Genomic DNA, 17,749 nt, shown 5'->3' with positions numbered 1-17,749 from the left:
CTGACCTTTAGGTAAATCCAACTATTGAACAAATTCAATTAAATACATATAAAAGGCTAAATTTAATTGAGTAAATTCCCCTTTGATTGATTATTTCCTCGAGTAAGTTCAAATCAAATCAAGAAAATTGAGTTTGGTTTATATAACTCAAATTGTATCAAGTCAATTCAACTTAATTATCGAGTTGATTAGTTAACAAAATAATGGAATTTATTAACTTGTGTATTTATGGTAGAATGAACCTCATGAATCAATCCTCCGAGGTGTTTCTCCTGCTCTTTGTGGAACATTTGAGAACAAGATTCAATTTCCATAAGTAACGGTCACCAGTGGAGGCCCGTGTTTTATACATTGTATCAGGGTATATAAATTATAATTACATAAATTATTAAGGTGATAAATTACAGTCCAGGGCACTCACTGTGATCAAGGCTGGAGAACAGGAGGTGTGTGGCCATGTAGAAGACACACACACACACACACACACACTCAGTGAATGAGAAAGAGACCTAAGGAAAGAGAAAGATGAACGAGGGATATTCAAACACAACCAGTGGAGGTCAGCTGGAAGACTCTTGCATTGCTCTGCCCACACACTCCCACATGCTCAACATCATTCAAAACAACAGGGCATGACTGAAACAAGGCCGATGTGTTGGAGTAAGGATTCAACATGAGACACATGAAGGAAGCAGAGAAGTGAGCTTTCACTTCATGTAAATATTGGCTTTATTTTCTTTATCTAAAGATGCTTGGATCGTTCTTTAAATTCATGAAAAGTGTGTTAGTCATTTCAGAAAAAAAAAATTTAAGCATCTATTTGCTCAAACGGTGAATTAGGAGTATGTGCCTCGTGGATTTTTTCAAATAAAATTTAATCAGAATATATGTTTGCCTCAGATCTGCAGGAGCCTGGTTCTAAAATGAGCGCCACCACCTCTTTAGCTCATTAGTGTCAACACTTTCTGAGGATCTTACGCCCCCCAGTGGGCTGGAGCACATCCAAACGATGACAAAACAAAACAGGGGTCAAAGGAATTTGATAATTAAGTTTTATTTCAGGGTTTAAAACAGTGGTATTTTTTTTGTTTGACATAAGAGTGAAAGATGATGGGACTTAATATATTTATTTGTTTACCCCATCTCTAATTTTTTGAAGACAAAAGCTCGCTGTCGGTCAAAGACGCCACTTGTCGATGTTTGAGAGCTTCGGGCCCGGCACAGGTCACCTCCGCCAGAAAGACAACGTTTTGAGGATGGACAGTGAGCCACTTCTTCAGAAACTCAATCTTCTCGTCACACACCCAGGGGTTTCCTCCTAATATCACCCGAAAAGATGATCCCCCCTCATCCAGAAAACCCGAGGGGAGACACTGCAGCTGATTCTGATTCAGCAGCAGCAGCTCGAGGTGTCGGAGACCCCGCAGGAGGGTCGCCGGCAGATCTCGGAGGTGATTCTCCTGCAGGAAAAGGTTGGCTAGTTTCAGGTTGTGGGTGAAAGTTGCAGAGTTCAGGGAGGTCAACACGTTCCCGGCGAGGTTCAGCATCTCCAGGTGGTGCAGGCTCTTCAGGGCGTCGGCTTGTAGCTCCTGCAGATTGTTATCGCTCAAGTCAAGGCTCTGGAGCTGAGGCAGCTTCCGGAGCAGAGCGGACGGGACGCCGGTTAAACGGTTCCCAGACAAGTCCAACGATATCAAGCTGCTGTTGACGGAGAACCACTCGGCGTCCACTTTTTCAATCCGATTATTCTTCAGCACCAGATTATGGAGTGAGGCGTGGCTGAAAACGCCAGGAGGCAGATGATCGAGCCGATTCCCGGTGAGATCCAGTGTGTTTAAGAGAGGAACCCCCGTCAGCAGATCTGAGGGAAGGCTTGTCAGGTTGTTGTGATAGAGCTGCAGTTTGTGCAAGAGGGGCACCACGCTCAGGTGACAGGCGGTAACATCGGCGAGGCCGGTGGACTGGATGGAGAGTCGGATGGTGATGTTAGTTAAACCTTCGACAGGGAAATGTGTGAGGGAGCTTCGGCTGCAGATGACCTCTGATGGGCGAAGCGAGCAGGAGCAGAGGTCCGGGCAGGAGTAACAGCATTCAGCCAGGGCAGCAACACTCAGGAGCAGCCACAAGTTCATCTTTAACACTGCAGAGATACACAATAGATACACAAATTAATGATTTAGATTTAAAATCATCACATTGTTAAAATCATGATCTAGAAAGCATGAACCTACCTGACGGGGAAAAGCAGAACTCCCTCTGTTTGAATGTGGACTCGGTTTTATTTGTAATGTCGAGAACATTTGACTCAGAACATAAAATGTCGCAAGAGGCAAACAAAGCCAACAGCAAACAAACCAACTCATCAACTGACCGGTTCACTGTTCTCTGTACTTTGTAAAAGTACCCCACACACAGGTCAATATTTTCTTTGCTTTTATTTTAGGTAGGAATTTTACATTCACATTTAATGTCTTCCTTTCGTCCACTTTCATAATCTCTTGTCTTGTTGCTAGGATGTTTTTTTCAAAGAACTCCAAAAGTAAACCTCTGGTAGTTCTGCTGAAGGAAATGAAGATAACAACATAACCCGCCGGATGTAAAAATGAGAAGTTGTGGTTCAGAGGCTGTAAAAGTATTGTTTTATATTTAGAGCTCGTAACGATGGTATCAATCTTCACATCAATTGTTGGCGATAAAGTGAAAAAGCTCATTTCCAAAACCAATGTGTAACAAGTCTTTTTATCTGCAAGTGAAGTGAAAACAAAGACACAATCGTATGTTTTACTCAAAATCACATTTAATTATACACTCATGTTACACTCATACAAGTATTCATTTATTGAAACGTGTTACAGGCTGAACTGTGAACTTTAACGTGTCAGATAATAACAAACACGACGTTGGAAACGGTTACGACTGAAGATTTAGTTCACTCGCAGTCAGCGACATCACCGACCGACCCGATAAAGACGGAGGTGAAGCACATATGATGGTTTGTGGCAGGAACACCTTCTTCTTGTTCTTCTGCAGCCACCTCCACAGGTACTCCACCTTCCCGTCGCACTGCCAGGGGTTGGAGGTCAGGTCCAGACCCTCCTCGTCCAGGGAGCTCAGCCGGTCCAGAGAACCTGGAGGGATGTGGCTCAGCTGGTTGTCGTCCAGATTCAGGTTCTTGAGCTCAGTCAGCTCCTGAAACAGCTTCTGGGGGATCTTGCTGATCTTGTTGCGAGAGAGGAACAGGTAGGTGAGGTTGCGGGTGCTCTCGAGTACAGATGCATCCAGGGTTTCTAGTTTGTTGTCCTGCAGGTTCAGCCTCTCCAGTTTGGTGAGCGCGTCCAGGGAGTTTGCAGAGATCGTCTCCAGACGGTTGTTGGAGAGGTCAAGATTCTCGAGGTGCGGCAGCTTCTGGAGCAGAGCAGTCGGGACCTTTCTCATTTGATTTCTAGATAAATCCAACCAGGTGAGAGTGCTGTTATCAGGAAGCCACTCTGCATCCGCCGTCTCAATCAGATTGTCCTTCAGCACCAGGCTGCGGAGCGGAGCGTGGCTGAAGACGTCGGCCGGCAGCTCGGCCAGTTTGTTTCCTGTCAGATCCAAAGTGCTGAGGTGAGGAACGCCCCGGAGGAGATTGGAGGAAAGGTGCTGCAGGTGGTTGCTGAACAGGTGGAGCTCCTGCAGCAGGGGCGTGGCGCTCAGCTGGCTCTCCGAGATGGAGGTGATGTTGGTCAGCTGGATCGTGAGCATGGTGGTGTTCCTCGGGAGACCCTCGGAGGGGAACTCTGTCAGGGGAACCTCGTTGCACACCACCTCAGCTCTTCTGGAGTAACACTTGCAAAGAGCCGGGCAGGAGAGGGCACCATGGCAGAAGCATGCCAAGCAAAGGAAGGCGAAGAGGGCGTTCATCACTAAGACACTAGAGAGAGAGGATGCAGAGAAATGATTATGAGGGAGACGACAACTTTGGAAAACTTAAATATCTCCCTGATGTATTGCGCCACTGCAACAACAAATAAAGTACAAGTGACGTGATTTCCACATCATGCACATGATGTTCAGTAGCATGAGTAACAAAATAAAACTTACCGTCTTGTTTGCTAGTTGAATCTGTATCAGCCGCTCTGCTCTTTACATCAGATTCAGCAGTGCTCTCTCTTGAGGCTCAGACCCCCCCCCCCCCACCAAGTCTAATCATTACTCACTGAGCAAACACTGACCCGTCACTACACAGACATTTGTCAAGGACACGCAGTTCCAACAGAGAGGGTGACTAACCTGATGGGAAAGTACAAGACCTGGAAACTTTGTGATTTTGTTATTTCAGCTTCAAAAAAACGCCTCATTCGAGGACATCAAATTGAGAACGTTAATGTGATTGTGAACATATGTGAGCGATGGTTTTGCTGAGTGAAACACTTTAAAGTTAGATGTTTACATTAATGTCTCCTTTGGATTCTTGTACAAAGGCAGCGAGGGAGAGCGAGCGTGTGGGTAAAAGCAGAAATGCACGATCATCAGTTTAAAATGAGGTGTATTGGATTTATTTAGCTAAAAATTAGACTCATCATCAGAAAAAGCTACTTCAAGACACGAGGTGGCGGCTCAGCAGAAATAAATTATTCACTGTGCCCAGATGCAAACAGTTAAAGTCGCACGGCTTAGTTATATATAACAGGGTGTGGACAGTATGGAACCAAGGGATTCAAATAATTACCTCAAGTAAACGTATCAAACAATAATGTTAAAATAAAACAAGTAAAATTAATCGTTTCATAGAATAATGGCAAGTATGAATGTGTGTATTCAATTAAAATACTTCTTAAATAAAAATCTATAACAGTGCATCATATTTTGCATCATATCGATCTAACCTGTAACTCCAGCTATGAAATGAATATTTTTCAATCAAATGTAAACTCGAGGCAAAGTATAATATAGCAGATTTATAAGAAAATACACAGTAAAAGAACATGAAGCTCTTATTTGTACGTCGTTTAGATTTAATCACGAAAGTAAAGAAATGTAAAGGAAAAGACTGCAGATGAAAGCGTGACTTCACATTGAGGAGGAGGAGGAGGAGGAGGAGGAGGAGGAGGAGGAGGAGGAACAGCAGCAGAAGGCTTCGTGCCACCTAAGGTCAAACCTGGTCAGTGCTGTAGGTTCAACGCCGGCTGATACAGAGGATTGGATTGGACCTGCAATAAGAATTTAGCAGATGGGCACCACGATGAACCGTCATCCATAATGTATGCGAGTGCCAGTTAGCTTTAGGCTGTTCTGAAAGATTTATTTCAGTCAGGCCCACTCACTCCACATGCAGCAGTGAGGAACACACAAAGCTACACTGCAAACTGCTGAAACACATCCTGCAGCCACAACTTGCTGGATTTATAATGTTACTGTCATACTGTACATTTACATCATTGTCTGCAGGGTTACTGTACATTACTATAGTGTAATTTATACATTTAGGATACTTAAGTAGTAATATATGTTTATTTGAAGATATAATACATATGTACATACATTATATGCATGGACACATACTGTATATATAGATGCATGCAAATATATGCATTCATACACACACACAAATTCCTAAACACACACACACCTTTATATACATGAGTATACATATATACATACACACATATACACACACCACCACCCTTAAAGCAAGAACTAACCCTTCAACAGCCCTTTGAAAGAAAGTGAGGATCGGCTCAAATGTCCCCACTCCGTCAGCATGATGCTCAAAAAGGTCCTCACAAAGATATAAGCACACACTCAAACACACACTTCATTAACCGCACTGCCTCTTGATTCCATGTCGACGGTGAAGGGGAAAATTGTCGTGTGAAATTCAGTAGAAAAGCTTCAAAATAAGACGTCAAGACACAAAAGAAAGCGTCAGCCTCACAGTCTGCAGCGCTGCACAAATCTTCAACAGCAACATTTTTGAAAAAGACACAAGTGAAAACATGAATTCTCAATTTTCAGGGTAACAGAGTTTATTTGAATTTGTCATGGATGTTAAGAAGGCACATCATTTCTGTTCAGTTCACATTATCCCGTCTTTATGTCTTAATGGGATCCTTTTAGTATTTGGTGTCGTGTTGTGTGTCCAAGAAATTCACAATGATGTAAAATCTTCCATTCAGCAAAAACTGTAGTCATACATCTACAGCACAAGCATGTTCTGTGTAACGTGCTGCAGCTATATCCATACAAATAAAACAATCACATACTATGAGCTACACAGACTCTTCATCCTATGTACAAGTGATCACACACACACACGCGCCTGACACGTCACAATAACAAATCCACGTCAGTCACTGCATCTGACAGAATAATATTTTTTGATGTCATGATTATTATAAAACAAGGCTGTTCTCTATTCACTTCTTCTTCGGATGAAGTCTCACTGTAACACGGTACCAAACAGATAACGCTGGTTTTCCCTTTGGTTAAAAATGACAAACGGTCCCAGTTCTCATGACGACGGCCGGTCGCTGCGAATGTTTCCTCTCCACGATTAGCATTTTTTTATTTATTTCTCAGTCTTCAGTCAATCTTTGATCAGCCGGGGTTAACTGTGGAGAGAGAGAGAGAGAGAGAGAGAGAAAGAGTGATTTGACAACCTGGGATGCTGCTGCAAAGACACACCCACACAAAATCCACACATATGAAACGAGCCTCACACGGTGCAGGAGCAGAATGCACAATCTTGGTCTGTTTGCAAGAAGTAAAATATGAAACCTAGTAACTTGGTTTCTAGGCTAAGCAGCTGCTGAGTGTAGCTTTAACACACAGACATAAGAGCGGCATTAATCTGTCCTTCTGGCCACCAAGAAAGTTAATGAGCTCATCTCCTCAGAACATCAAACATCCAGATCAAGATTTTTCCCAAAGCCGTCTCCTTTGTGTGCAGGTGATTATGTGCAACCTGCAGATTTATCCACAACGTCAAACTGTTCACTTCACAAAATACAAACATCGGGTTTAAGATTTTCACTCAGCTGCAAATTTAAAGATCACACACACAAAAAACAACATGCTCGTTTCTACGCCTTCACACTGCAACCACACACTGGATCCATGCAGAGGTGCGGTTACCCTCTGTCCCCCCGATTTCACCTCTTCTTCAGAAGAACATATCATCATCATCATCATCATCCAACGACCAATTCCAATCTCTCAGGCCAAACTCAAGCAATCTGAAACAGTAATGAAGGTCACCGAGGGGTCAGGAGCTTCATAATGTCTCGAGGGCAATGTCCTCCATGTTCACCAGGGGGCAGTGTGGAGCTGTGAGGTGACTTAATGCAGCTCGTAATGAGGAGGGGGTTAAAAGGCACAACAGCACGGCACTATGACGAGAGGGTGAGCGGCGAGGAGGCTGGAACACACACACACATATCTGCTACTTACAGTCTCCCAGCATGAGAGACGTTAGAAAGGTGGGGTCAGAGGTGAAGAGGTCAGGGGTCAGTGGAGGATGATGCGGAGCATGGGGCCAGTGCTGGGGGGGTGGGGGAGGAGAGTCAAGGCGTGGCTGAGAGGGCAAACTTTGACAAACTGAGACTTAATCAGTCACAGAGAACTCGACAGACACAGTTAGTTAGTAACTCTCACTCTCATGGTTTCTATACGATTAGATGGAAACTGAGGCTGAGTGAGGGGCCATGATGGAGCGTTAATGCTGCATCAGCGTTATGCATCGTTTGAAGCAATTGTATCAGATTAGCAGCAGGATTACGCGAAAAACTACCGAACTGAATTCTATTTTTTTGTAGGTGTGTGACCGCAGGACGAGTGCATTAGGATTAAATAGGCAGATCCAGGAATTTAGTTTTCAATGTATGAGAGTAAAAAAATCTCCGTTCACACATGTTAAACCTGGACTCTTTCAGACATTAGCTGGAGGAGCTGCACAAACGTCTGAATCAGCTGAAGCTGACTTTAAGACAAAGGTTGAAGCTCCGCAAAGTTCACGTCACGTCCGATTGAGCTGATGTGCAAAAAGATAAAAGGACTAAAACTGGCTGACACTCGACAGAATGCAAATATGAAGCGGTGATGTAATGAGCGTGGTAATTAGCATCCAGCGGTTCACGCCTCAGCTCTGCACATTGACCAGTCCAGCCACAAACTAGGATTTGACCTGATCTTGTATTTTTATTATATATAATAATATATTATTGGTAAGATTAGCTCAGATTCAATGTTTCATTCATTTTTTACCCATGTTTCCTGCTATAAAAAGAAACTGATCACATCCAGTTACAGTTCATAAGGTCTTGATGGTGAGAGCTCAGAAAACGATTCCACTTAAAGGAGGTGATGACGATTATTAGTAGAAAACACAAATGAAAAGCTGATGAGCACCACAGAACAGACTTAAAATATTCTCTTGAAATGTCATTTTAAAATTCACATTGAAAACCCACCAATTTTTAAACACGGTTACATTTAAACAGAAATGAGAGAAAGGTTCTGAAAACTGAACAGATCAATGAAACACATCTTTTAGATTCAGAACATTCATTGAATTTTTTCGCAGCTTTTTCCTTGACACTGTTTGTACAATTTTATAAACAAGTCTGATTCAAAATTGTTATTTGAAAACATGGTGATTTCCAATGCAATGTTTTGTGGTTTGAATCAAAGCTAAAGTATGACCTTGGAATAAAAAAAATAAAACTACTCCAATCAAGTAAAAAGACAAGTTTCACTGTTATTAAATATTTTCTGTATTCCCTCAAACTCCACTCTCTCTCTCTCTCTCCCCTGGGTCTTACCTGGTCTTCCCTGACGACTGCTGCTGTCTGGTGGACTGACCCTTTATGGCTCCGCGGTGGGACGACATGTGAGGCGAGCCCCTGGGCGACGGCCGCGGGGAGTTCCGCGGAGAGGAGCGCGAGGTGGCTTCAGGCGAGCTGGTGCGCACGGCAGAGGGAGGACTCAGGGTCGGGTGTTTCCTAGGGATGCGTTTGAGGAGGTGACCGACCCAGCGCTGCTGCTCCTCCTGCGAGTTGCTCAGCAGGAGCAGCTCCTTGGCAGTGGACATGTCGTAGTTCACTGTAAAAAAACAAAAAATTAAAGGTTTTTATTCTCCAGTGCAGTTTCAGGATGTACAGTGTGGTGGTGGTGGTGGGGGTGTACTGGACTGCAGAGTTTGCAATATTAAATCAAACATCACAAAAAGGTTAAAAATCTATAATGTGCAACAAAAACAATTTAATAATTATAAAAACTATTATTTAAATCTAATATACTTTCCTCAAGGATATAATATAATATAAGACATATAATATTGGTCCTCATTGGTTTAGAAATTTTGAATACTCATAATACATATAGCTGAACTATGAATCCATTCATTTACCAAAAGAAAATGTATTAAAATTGTCCTTAAATTGTTCCTTACAGTTATAGTTTTTGAAAATGAAAATTTTCAGATTTCTTTTCTGCTTTATTCATTATGAATCATGTTTATTTCTGGTTTTCATATGTGGTTGGACCAAATGGGCTGAAGGTCTCCTGAAAACTCGGATGAATGTTTTTTTCTTTTTGCTTCTGTTATTAATAAAAATGCCACAACATTTAATTGTACAAATCAGCGTCACTGACCCTTGCACGGCACGATAACCTCCTCCTTTCTGTCCAGGTGGTCTTTGTGGCACTTGGTGTGGCAGCGGCGGCACTCGAGGGCGGGGGGGGGCTTGAAGACGTTCCACAGCGGCCGGGTGCACGCCTCGCAGCTGGACGGGAAGTGATAGAGCGTGAGGATGAACTCGTGGCCCTTGTGGCTGATGTAGGACGGGCGGTCAACGGCCTCCACCGCGAGCTCCTGCTCCCGTTTGCTCTCGCCCTCGTTGGCATACAGGATCTGGAGGGAGAGAAGACAGGGAATGCAAACGTTATTGATTGCATTATTAACTCATTTAATTATTGAGTAGGTGATTCAGACAGTCAGAGATGGAGAGGCGGGAATAATGGGCTTCCCGGGATCATTACCTGGAATATTCTTGGAATTTCTTTGGCATCTGCACGATACACATCAGTCTGAGTGACGGGTCGGACGTGGAACAGTTTACTGCAGGTTGCAAAGTTTACATGTATAACTAAAGAGAACAATTTAAAATGGCACAAGATATCAGTTATATTAATTTAAAGCTAACTTTTCAGCCCCTGAGGTAATGAATGAACGGACAGAAAGGCTGCATATCCAAGGTCGTAATGTGACTTAATCATATAATGTGTCTAAGAAACTACTGATGAAAATGTTTAACCTATAAGTGTGTTATCATTATTTCTAAAGGACTCACTCGATTTCCAGGGTCATGAACGGGTTGGCCAGCTCTCGGTCCTGCTCGCTGTTGTAGAACAGGATCTTTTTACTGCTCACCACCACATACTGAAAAACAAAAAGGAAAAAACAGGAGGCGACGGGGTGAGAGGAGGGAAATGACTCAGTGTGCAGTGCTAATTACAACCAAAACAAAATCAGTCGATATGAGAAATAATGGGGGCCACGTTACTTTCTTGTCCCAGCCAAAGCGCTTTGTGTTCTTGGTCAGAAGGGAAATCCAACCCTCCAGCCTGGAGTCTGTAGCTTGTGGAGAGAAAAAGCAAAAAAACAGGAAGATGTGAAAACAAAGAGGAGGAGAAGCCTTTAATCATGTGAAGCACTTAGAAGAACACTTTGACATTTTTTAAAGCTTTGGTGGAGTCACTCAGAGAGGAAATGATTTTGGGTCAGCGACAGGAAGTCCTGCTCTTTGTTTTCAAACACAAACACTGACACACTAAATCAGGGTTTAACTATGAGGGTTATCAGGGATCAATATCTAGTCAATAAAATAAAACAACCCTGCACAAACTGTCCCAGCTTTCACAGTGAGTGGAATAAATTTCAACATAGCAGAGCAGAAGCTGTGAGTTCTCGTGTCCGGGGAACACTGAAGAGGATTAAAGCGCAGCCGAGGCAGAGTCAACACAGCAGAGGGATTAACTGCAGGCTTGAACCAGAGCTGCAGCTATTTCTTTCCAAACTGAGGGAATGGGGATGAGAACAGCAGCATTTTTGATGGATGGATAAGTGTTATAACACCATAGACTGTCAAATAAAGATGGACGACGTGTCTCCACTTCTTCACACTATCCGGAAATGAAGCCAAAATATCACAGATACGAACACTGCCATCTTGAACTTTAGGAGCCAGAGTCTGGACAGTAAGAAGATCGTAATTTTTCAACTCTTTGATCAAATAACTAACTAAACGCAGCAGAAAAATCAACACATCAAACATCAGTGTGATAAGAACGACCTAAAATCATAGAAAACACCTTTATTTAGCCTCTGACTTTTTAGTATGGTGCATACTATGGTCCCATCCACTAACATGGAGGAGGCAGGATTTATCAAGATGCTTTGGCTTCATTTTCAGGGAGCAGGCATGTCATCCATCTTTATATACGGTCTATGTTTTAAACCAGAGGTTCCCAAACTAGGGGTCGGGCCCTTTAGAGGGGTCACCAGACACTGAAGATGCGGTTGTGAGATGTTTAAACAAATGGTATAAAAATTATAAACAACTACGGTTACGTAAGATAAAAAAAAAGGAAGGATACATCTTGAATAAAAACTATAAAAATAAAGCCTAAATCTAGAACCAGGTTTAATGGAGGTTGAACATCTCTGAAACTGGTACTTTGGAAGACGGGGCTGAAAGTTTGGGAACCCCAATTATAAACCACTGTTTCCATCCCCAGCCCAGGTTTCCACCTCCATGCAGGGTCACCTGCAGAGTGAGGCTCAGGGGCCTGTGTGTAGGTGAGGGCCAGGGGACGGCGGCCCTCCTCCAACTGCTCATGTTCCTCTCCATCGTCAGAGGAGTCAAAGAGAGGACGAGCCGAGCGGAGGTTAGGCCGGGTGTCGATGCAGACAGATTTGTGTGTGCGCTGGTAGGTGAAGGACATGGACTCAGACGTGTGAGATTGAGAAATGCGCACTGAGTCCGAGCCCGAGGAGAGAAGTTGAGCAGGAGTGAGAGACAGAAGAAAAGAGGAAGGAGGATAAAAAGGAAAAAGTCAAACACAATCGGTCTGGAGGACAAAGGGAGTCAGAGTGAGAACAGCAGGAACTTAGGAAGAACGAGGAGAGTGTGTGCAGAAGTGTGATCACGAAATGTTGGAGTGTGTTTACCTGGATACCCGTCGCCTCCGTCCAGGTCGTTTCCACTGCTGATGCTGGTGGAGTCGAGGGAGTGAACGCTGAGGGAAGTGATCTGACAGCGCAGCTGCTCGATGTCGCTGTCCTTACTGTCCAAGGCCATCTGAAGCTCCAGACGCACCTGGTTCTCCTCCCCGATCATCTGAGCCACACACACGTATAAAAGAAAGACTTTTAAAGAAATATGGGAAACCACTGAAACAAACACAGGTTCATTCAACAGTATTGATTCTCCACTTCATTGAGTTTCTGGGCTGCTTCATCGATCAAAACTGGATTTTAATTAGAAGCAGTTTGTCCAAGTTACAAAAATAAAAGGTTAATAGTCTTGGCTTCACACAAAAAGGACTTTTCCTCATACACTTCTTGAGCATTTTTTAAATCCTGAGAATGTAGTAATATGTAAGTGACATCTACATCCGCATGTCACTACATCCTCCTGCTTCTGGAACAGAAACAGATGAAAAATGTCTTCTTAATGAAATTGCTGTATTTTTTGGGCCATGTGCACTGACCGCCTGCATGTCCGTCATCTCTCTCTGGTATCTGATGATGGTGCTGTTGAGCTTCTCCTTCTCCGTCCTCAGCTCCAGCTGCAGCCTCCTGTTCTCCTTCTCCTTCCTGTGCACCTCGGTGTCGATGCTGCGGCCGCCTCCGCGCATCGTCTGTCTCCTGTTCATGACCTCCGCCAGCTTATTGATAGCCTGAGAGCAAAGAAACAGATAGACAGCGTCACAAAGATCCATTTGTGATAAAGAAACGTTTGTAGGGAAGGAAGCCTGCAGGAGCATTGATGCTGCTGAAAGACAGAGTTCTATACTTTGCCCAGAGGTCAACACAAGCCTGTAGCTGAAAAGTTATTCTTAACAACACATATCGATATAAACAACTGTCTGAAAGTATAGAAGGAAGTACAGGACCCCTGTGGGCGTCCAGACACACACCTGAATTTTTAGTGTCCTTTCATTCTGCAACAGCTTTTCAAACGACACTTTGACCGAGGACATCTGCTTCTCCTCCTCCTTGGATTGCTGCAGATCTGTATAAATAGCAGGCATGGAAATTAATTCATGGCTCAGGTGCACTTTTACTGAATTGCAATGCACAACATCTTTCTACAGACACTGACGTCAACCTCTTGTGACATTTCACGACCCCTTCTCAGTAAATCACGTGGATGTTAAGACGGCTCTTAGACACTTTTTTCTCAGAAACCCTAATGAAATGTCAGCCCTGTTAAAATCTCCTGTGTGCGCTGCTCATTAACTCAAGCTGACACTCACGTTGCTGCATTCCCTTCAGCTGGTTGTTGAGCTCCTCCTTCTCGCTGGCCAGGTTCGCTACGTCCACCGTCAGAGTGCGATTGGACTCTTCCAGCTGTGAAGGGGGGGGACAGAAGAGACGTGAGCCCCTTCCATGCAAACAATAACAAGCAAGCAACTGTATTTATAGAGCAGATTTCCAAGATGTGATTCACAGGAGGAATGAAATAGAAAGAGGTTGTTGTGGGTTCTGGTCGTCAGTTTAAATCAGGTTGAATATCTGTAGAAATTAACTACTTGTTAGTCAACTAATTAACTGTGGAGCTTTTGACCAATCAAAACACTCCCTCAGCGTTATGTAAGCGGCTTCCTGTTTTGTTAACATCTTTTTCCCATCTTGCCAGTTTAAAGTTGTTACCCTGATCGACCTGATGGTGGCAGTAAAGTGCAGTATAGAAATGTGTCAGCAAATCTAGTTTCGCGGCCTCTGAATATTAATTCTAGTTGATCTCATTTTATGCTTTTGAAGCACCGCTTCTGGACAGAACCAAGTAGAAGAAAAAATATCTTGATTTAAACTCTGATCTCACCGAGCTGATGGTGGCCTCCTTGTCGCCGAGCTCCTGCTTGTGTCTCGCCATCATGTCTTTTATCTCCAGCTCCTTCATGATCTTCTCCTTCTCCAGGTCGGAGTACTGCTCCTCAGCGATGGAGCGAGCCAGCTGCTCCGAGTCGGCCTTGGTCAAACTGGCCTCCAGCTGGGACGTCATCGAATCCCTGAGGACGGAGGGAGCCGTGATCATTTTCTCATTAAACAGTGAGAACTGGAGAAATCTTTTGAGCTGCAGAATAAATCCCTGCTGACGTTATGATACTCAGAAACTCTACTGCGGACATGTGAGTATTTAAATGACCTTCTTCTACGGGTACGATATTAAAGTTTTTCCCGAGTGAGAGTTATTGGAAACGGCAGCGAAGCCGAATCCTTGTCCACAGCACTCGGAGGCGGGAGCATCTGGGAATGATGCTAATCTGGTCAAACTGTAATCATCCAGCTAAAGGTCATATGCTGCTTTTTTTGGCAGTGGGATGACTTCACAGAGGCCAAACAACACTAATCTGGAAAGTCTGCTACATTCGTTAAAAGTACAGATAAATGTGAACTTGTTCTGTTGTGAATTTTTCTACGTTAGTGACATTTTACTATAATTCTCAGCAGATGGGACTTTACAGTTTTATTTTTGGCCTGAATGATTCTTTAACTCATGTTTGACATACATCCTATTTATTATATTATTTCACATATTTCACTTTTTCCGTCCTTGATTTTGTATGTGTCTTCACAAGACATTTTCACATTGACACTGATTAAGATGAAAAAAAACTGCATTTTCTGATCACCTTTACTGGAATAAGGTCAAAAACAGAATAAAAAATAATCCATTTAGGACATGTGGAGTTTTAGTGTCATTATTACGTCCTATTGAGCTTTTCATGGCATTTTGTGACGTCGACATACAACCAAGATTCGAAAGTAACGAAGTTAATCAGACTCTGCTCTGGAATATGAATGGAATGTTCTAACAGCAAATCATGTAAACAAAATAGCAGAGGATTTTCCGGTATAAGATCAGCAATCAGAATAGTGTTGTCCATGTAAACACAGGCACAGTTACCTCTCCTCCTGATATTCCGCCAGCCGCTGCTGAGCCTGTTTAAACATCTTATTTCTCTCGTTACAGTCGTCCTTCAGCTCTCGGATCTGCACCTTGTAAAGTTTCTGGGAGGAGGAACGAAGGCAGGTTCAACCAGTTACACATGAAACATTGAACTGGAGGGTGAAGACTAGTTTGCCAATGTAGAAACATATTTTTCTAGAATAAACAATGCAAATTTAGAATTTTCTCAATCCAAGCTATTACATTTTGTTCTTTGTTGGCTAAGCCATGCATCGCTTCTAATATTCAGCTGTTTGACAGCGTTCACAAATACAACAGGGATAAAAAAATATATATATTACTGTGAAATATTGCTCTGCCTCCAACTCGTCCTTCAGATCCTTCCGCTGGCTGTCGGCCTCCTGCTTCTCCCTGAAACGTGACCAAATCTCTGAGCCAGAGCACTTCACTCAGATCAGATGAGCAAGACTCTCCACATTCACTTGGCAAAAACATAACAATGTTACAAAACGCTGCGTGTGTGTGTGTCTGTGTCTGTGCTTGAGCGAGAGACCTGCGGTGGTCCTGGTTCTGTTTCTCCAAGATCTGCTTAATGTCCAGCAGGTGGTTGACCTCCTGTTTGAGCTGCTTCTCTGAGGAGCGGAGCACCGACACCTGCTGGTTCTGCATCTTCACTTCTTTCTCGCTCAGACTGCGCTTGTGGATCTCCTGCTCCAGACGCGAGTTCAAGCTCTTCACCTGCACAAACACACGGGGGCGCCCCATTAACATTTTTAATTTTCATGATTGATTACTGCATGAAATTGTTTAGTCTAGAAAAAGTCTAAATATAAGGACAAAGGCCCGTCAGAGAGTCCCAGACTTCCTCTTCCTGTTCGCCCCAGCCAACACTACGACATTACCTGCGACCGCAAATGCAAATTCGCCCGCTACCGATGCACGCCATCGAAAGCAGGCCCGCAAGCCGAGAGCCAAAAGCTCGATTCACGAATCCGAGGGCGTGCTATTGGATTGACAGTTTGGACGGAAGTAACAGAATTTGCACGTTGTCAACGATTAAATGTCAGTTTGGTTGTTTGGTTGAGAAACATCAGAGCAATACAGTTAAAAATAAAATGTCAATAAGCTCAGATTAAATGCCAATATATGACTCAATTTCTCTCTTGGAAGCATTTTCATCATTTTGTTCTGTTATTTTTTGTTTTTTACTTCCAGCCTCAAGGAGTCTTTCCTTAAATGATAAATGGTGATTTTGTGTCGTGAATCAAATCAGCATTAAATTAATCAAACCTCTCATCTTCATCTCCTCCGCGTTCATCAGTTAATTTCTGTTACTTCCACTTCTCATATTTAGATGTTCAAGTTTTTTCCGCTCAGTCCAGGTCACAGTTATATAGTTTGAAAACAGTCAGTTATTGTACATAGAGGTGGACGCACCTCCTCAGAGAGTTTCTCCTTCTGGGCCTTCAGCTCTTGCAGATTGTGCTGCGCCTGCTTGTAGTCGCAGTCCAACATGGAGTGGTCCTTCTCCAGCTGCATCACTTTGCTCTCCACCTGCAGCTTCAGGCTTCGCTCCTCCACCAGCGTGCTCTCCATCTCTGGACCCAAATTAATCAGGGGAGAACCATCAGTGTGTGGGCAATGCACCCAGCTGAAATCTGATTGGCCCCTGAAGTGCCACTATCTTGTCAGTAGTCTTTCAAAAATAAAACAGTGTCTTACTAACAATAACTATGAAAGATGATTTGGTGAGAATTTTCATTTTCAAAGCTTTTTTAAAGAGCAAGGTATAATTTTCCAAAATATACTCGATGACATGTGGCTTTGCTCAAAGCTACAGAGCAAACAGTAAACAAGGCACGACTTGTGCATGGATGTTGGACATATAATTGGCCCCTCTGTGTAAGCTGTGTCCCGCCTATATGGCCCCCCCGATTTAGGAAATTCCTAGATCCACCACTGAGGGCGAGTAAATGAACTCTAACCTAGAAACCCATCACTTGTGCTTCCGTCTATCCTGCAGTCTTATATTTGTCCCCTGGATTCTCACCTTTCATGGCCTCAGACTTCGCCTCCTCGATGGACTGATAGATGGTGCTCTTATCGGCGAGCTTGGCCTTGGTGGCCTTGTGTTCGACCTCCTCCTGCTCCAGACTCTGCTGCAGCTGCTTCAGCTTGAACGTCAGGTCGATCTCTTGGTTGCTCTTTTCCTACAGAGTCGGACGTGAACATATGAGGTTTTCCAGTGGGCTAATATTTCATAGGAAGTTACTATAAGGCAGTAGCAAATGGAAAATGTGCATCATGCAAGTTTGAAAAGTCAAATGTAGGTTTTCAGGAGGAATAAATCTGGAAATCAACACTTAGATATGACAAACAAACCTTTTCGAGATCGTTGAGCTTCTCGTGGAGCTGCTTCTTCTCGGACTGGACCACGGCGAGGGATGACTTCAACTCCTTCACCTCTTCTTCCAGCCCAGAGATCCGTCCTGCGGATGGGAACAGAAATTACAGAGACCGAAAAAATAGGAGCACGACAACTAGAGAAAGCAAAGAGGAGGATTAGTAAG

The 17,749-nt window shown here is 43.5% G+C and overlaps 3 protein-coding genes across 5 annotated transcripts in view; all 3 read right to left on the bottom strand.

Moving 5' to 3' along the window:
* Window positions 1-1,038: 1,038 nt before the first annotated feature.
* Window positions 1,039-2,692, bottom strand: LOC133024152 (leucine-rich alpha-2-glycoprotein-like). Its single transcript, XM_061091135.1, has 2 exons — window positions 2,232-2,692; window positions 1,039-2,140 (listed from the first exon to the last, which is right to left on the bottom strand). Exon 2 carries the CDS (start codon window positions 2,130-2,132, stop codon window positions 1,146-1,148), a length of 987 nt encoding a protein of 328 aa, XP_060947118.1. The 5' UTR covers window positions 2,133-2,140; window positions 2,232-2,692; the 3' UTR covers window positions 1,039-1,145.
* An 83-nt stretch (window positions 2,693-2,775) lies between these two features.
* LOC133024151 (leucine-rich alpha-2-glycoprotein-like) lies at window positions 2,776-4,168 on the bottom strand. Of its 2 annotated transcripts, none has more exons than XM_061091133.1 (2): window positions 4,084-4,168; window positions 2,776-3,905 (listed from the first exon to the last, which is right to left on the bottom strand). In XM_061091133.1, exon 2 carries the CDS (start codon window positions 3,901-3,903, stop codon window positions 2,911-2,913), a length of 993 nt encoding a protein of 330 aa, XP_060947116.1. In that variant the 5' UTR covers window positions 3,904-3,905; window positions 4,084-4,168; the 3' UTR covers window positions 2,776-2,910. The 2 variants fall into 2 exon arrangements, with proteins under 2 accessions (XP_060947116.1, XP_060947117.1); XM_061091134.1 differs by having other exon boundaries at window positions 2,776-3,913; window positions 4,084-4,161.
* Window positions 4,169-5,983: 1,815 nt separating this feature from the next.
* Window positions 5,984-17,749, bottom strand: part of LOC133024247 (rho-associated protein kinase 2-like) — a 32,839-nt gene continuing 21,073 nt past the window's right edge. Inside the window, exons 16-33 of one of the 2 annotated variants that reach the window (XM_061091277.1) lie at window positions 17,562-17,668; window positions 17,230-17,389; window positions 16,617-16,777; window positions 15,733-15,917; window positions 15,521-15,590; window positions 15,177-15,280; window positions 14,091-14,277; window positions 13,522-13,615; window positions 13,183-13,277; window positions 12,754-12,942; window positions 12,212-12,380; window positions 11,808-12,017; window positions 10,545-10,612; window positions 10,332-10,420; window positions 10,021-10,099; window positions 9,634-9,892; window positions 8,802-9,081; window positions 6,615-7,217 (exon numbers count right to left, since the gene is read on the bottom strand). In XM_061091277.1, coding sequence (XP_060947260.1) covers window positions 7,145-7,217; window positions 8,802-9,081; window positions 9,634-9,892; window positions 10,021-10,099; window positions 10,332-10,420; window positions 10,545-10,612; window positions 11,808-12,017; window positions 12,212-12,380; window positions 12,754-12,942; window positions 13,183-13,277; window positions 13,522-13,615; window positions 14,091-14,277; window positions 15,177-15,280; window positions 15,521-15,590; window positions 15,733-15,917; window positions 16,617-16,777; window positions 17,230-17,389; window positions 17,562-17,668 — 2,579 coding nt within the window. In that variant the 3' untranslated portion in view covers window positions 6,615-7,144. Of the gene's footprint in view, window positions 6,594-6,614; window positions 7,218-8,801; window positions 9,082-9,633; window positions 9,893-10,020; window positions 10,100-10,331; window positions 10,421-10,544; window positions 10,619-11,807; window positions 12,018-12,211; window positions 12,381-12,753; window positions 12,943-13,182; window positions 13,278-13,521; window positions 13,616-14,090; window positions 14,278-15,176; window positions 15,281-15,520; window positions 15,591-15,732; window positions 15,918-16,616; window positions 16,778-17,229; window positions 17,390-17,561; window positions 17,669-17,749 lie in introns of those variants that run through there. The other variant, XM_061091276.1, reaches the window with a different exon arrangement.

Source organism: Limanda limanda, chromosome 18, assembly GCF_963576545.1.
Source record: "Limanda limanda chromosome 18, fLimLim1.1, whole genome shotgun sequence".
Lineage (NCBI taxonomy): Eukaryota > Metazoa > Chordata > Actinopteri > Pleuronectiformes > Pleuronectidae > Limanda > Limanda limanda.
This window is presented reverse-complemented; position numbering and strand designations above follow the sequence as displayed.

Coding starts and splice junctions, on each gene's coding strand:
- LOC133024152 (XM_061091135.1), bottom strand. CDS start 2,132: ATGAACTTGTGGCTGCTCCTGAGTGTTGCTGCCCTGGCTGAATGCTGT.
- LOC133024151 (XM_061091133.1), bottom strand. CDS start 3,903: ATGAACGCCCTCTTCGCCTTCCTTTGCTTGGCATGCTTCTGCCATGGT.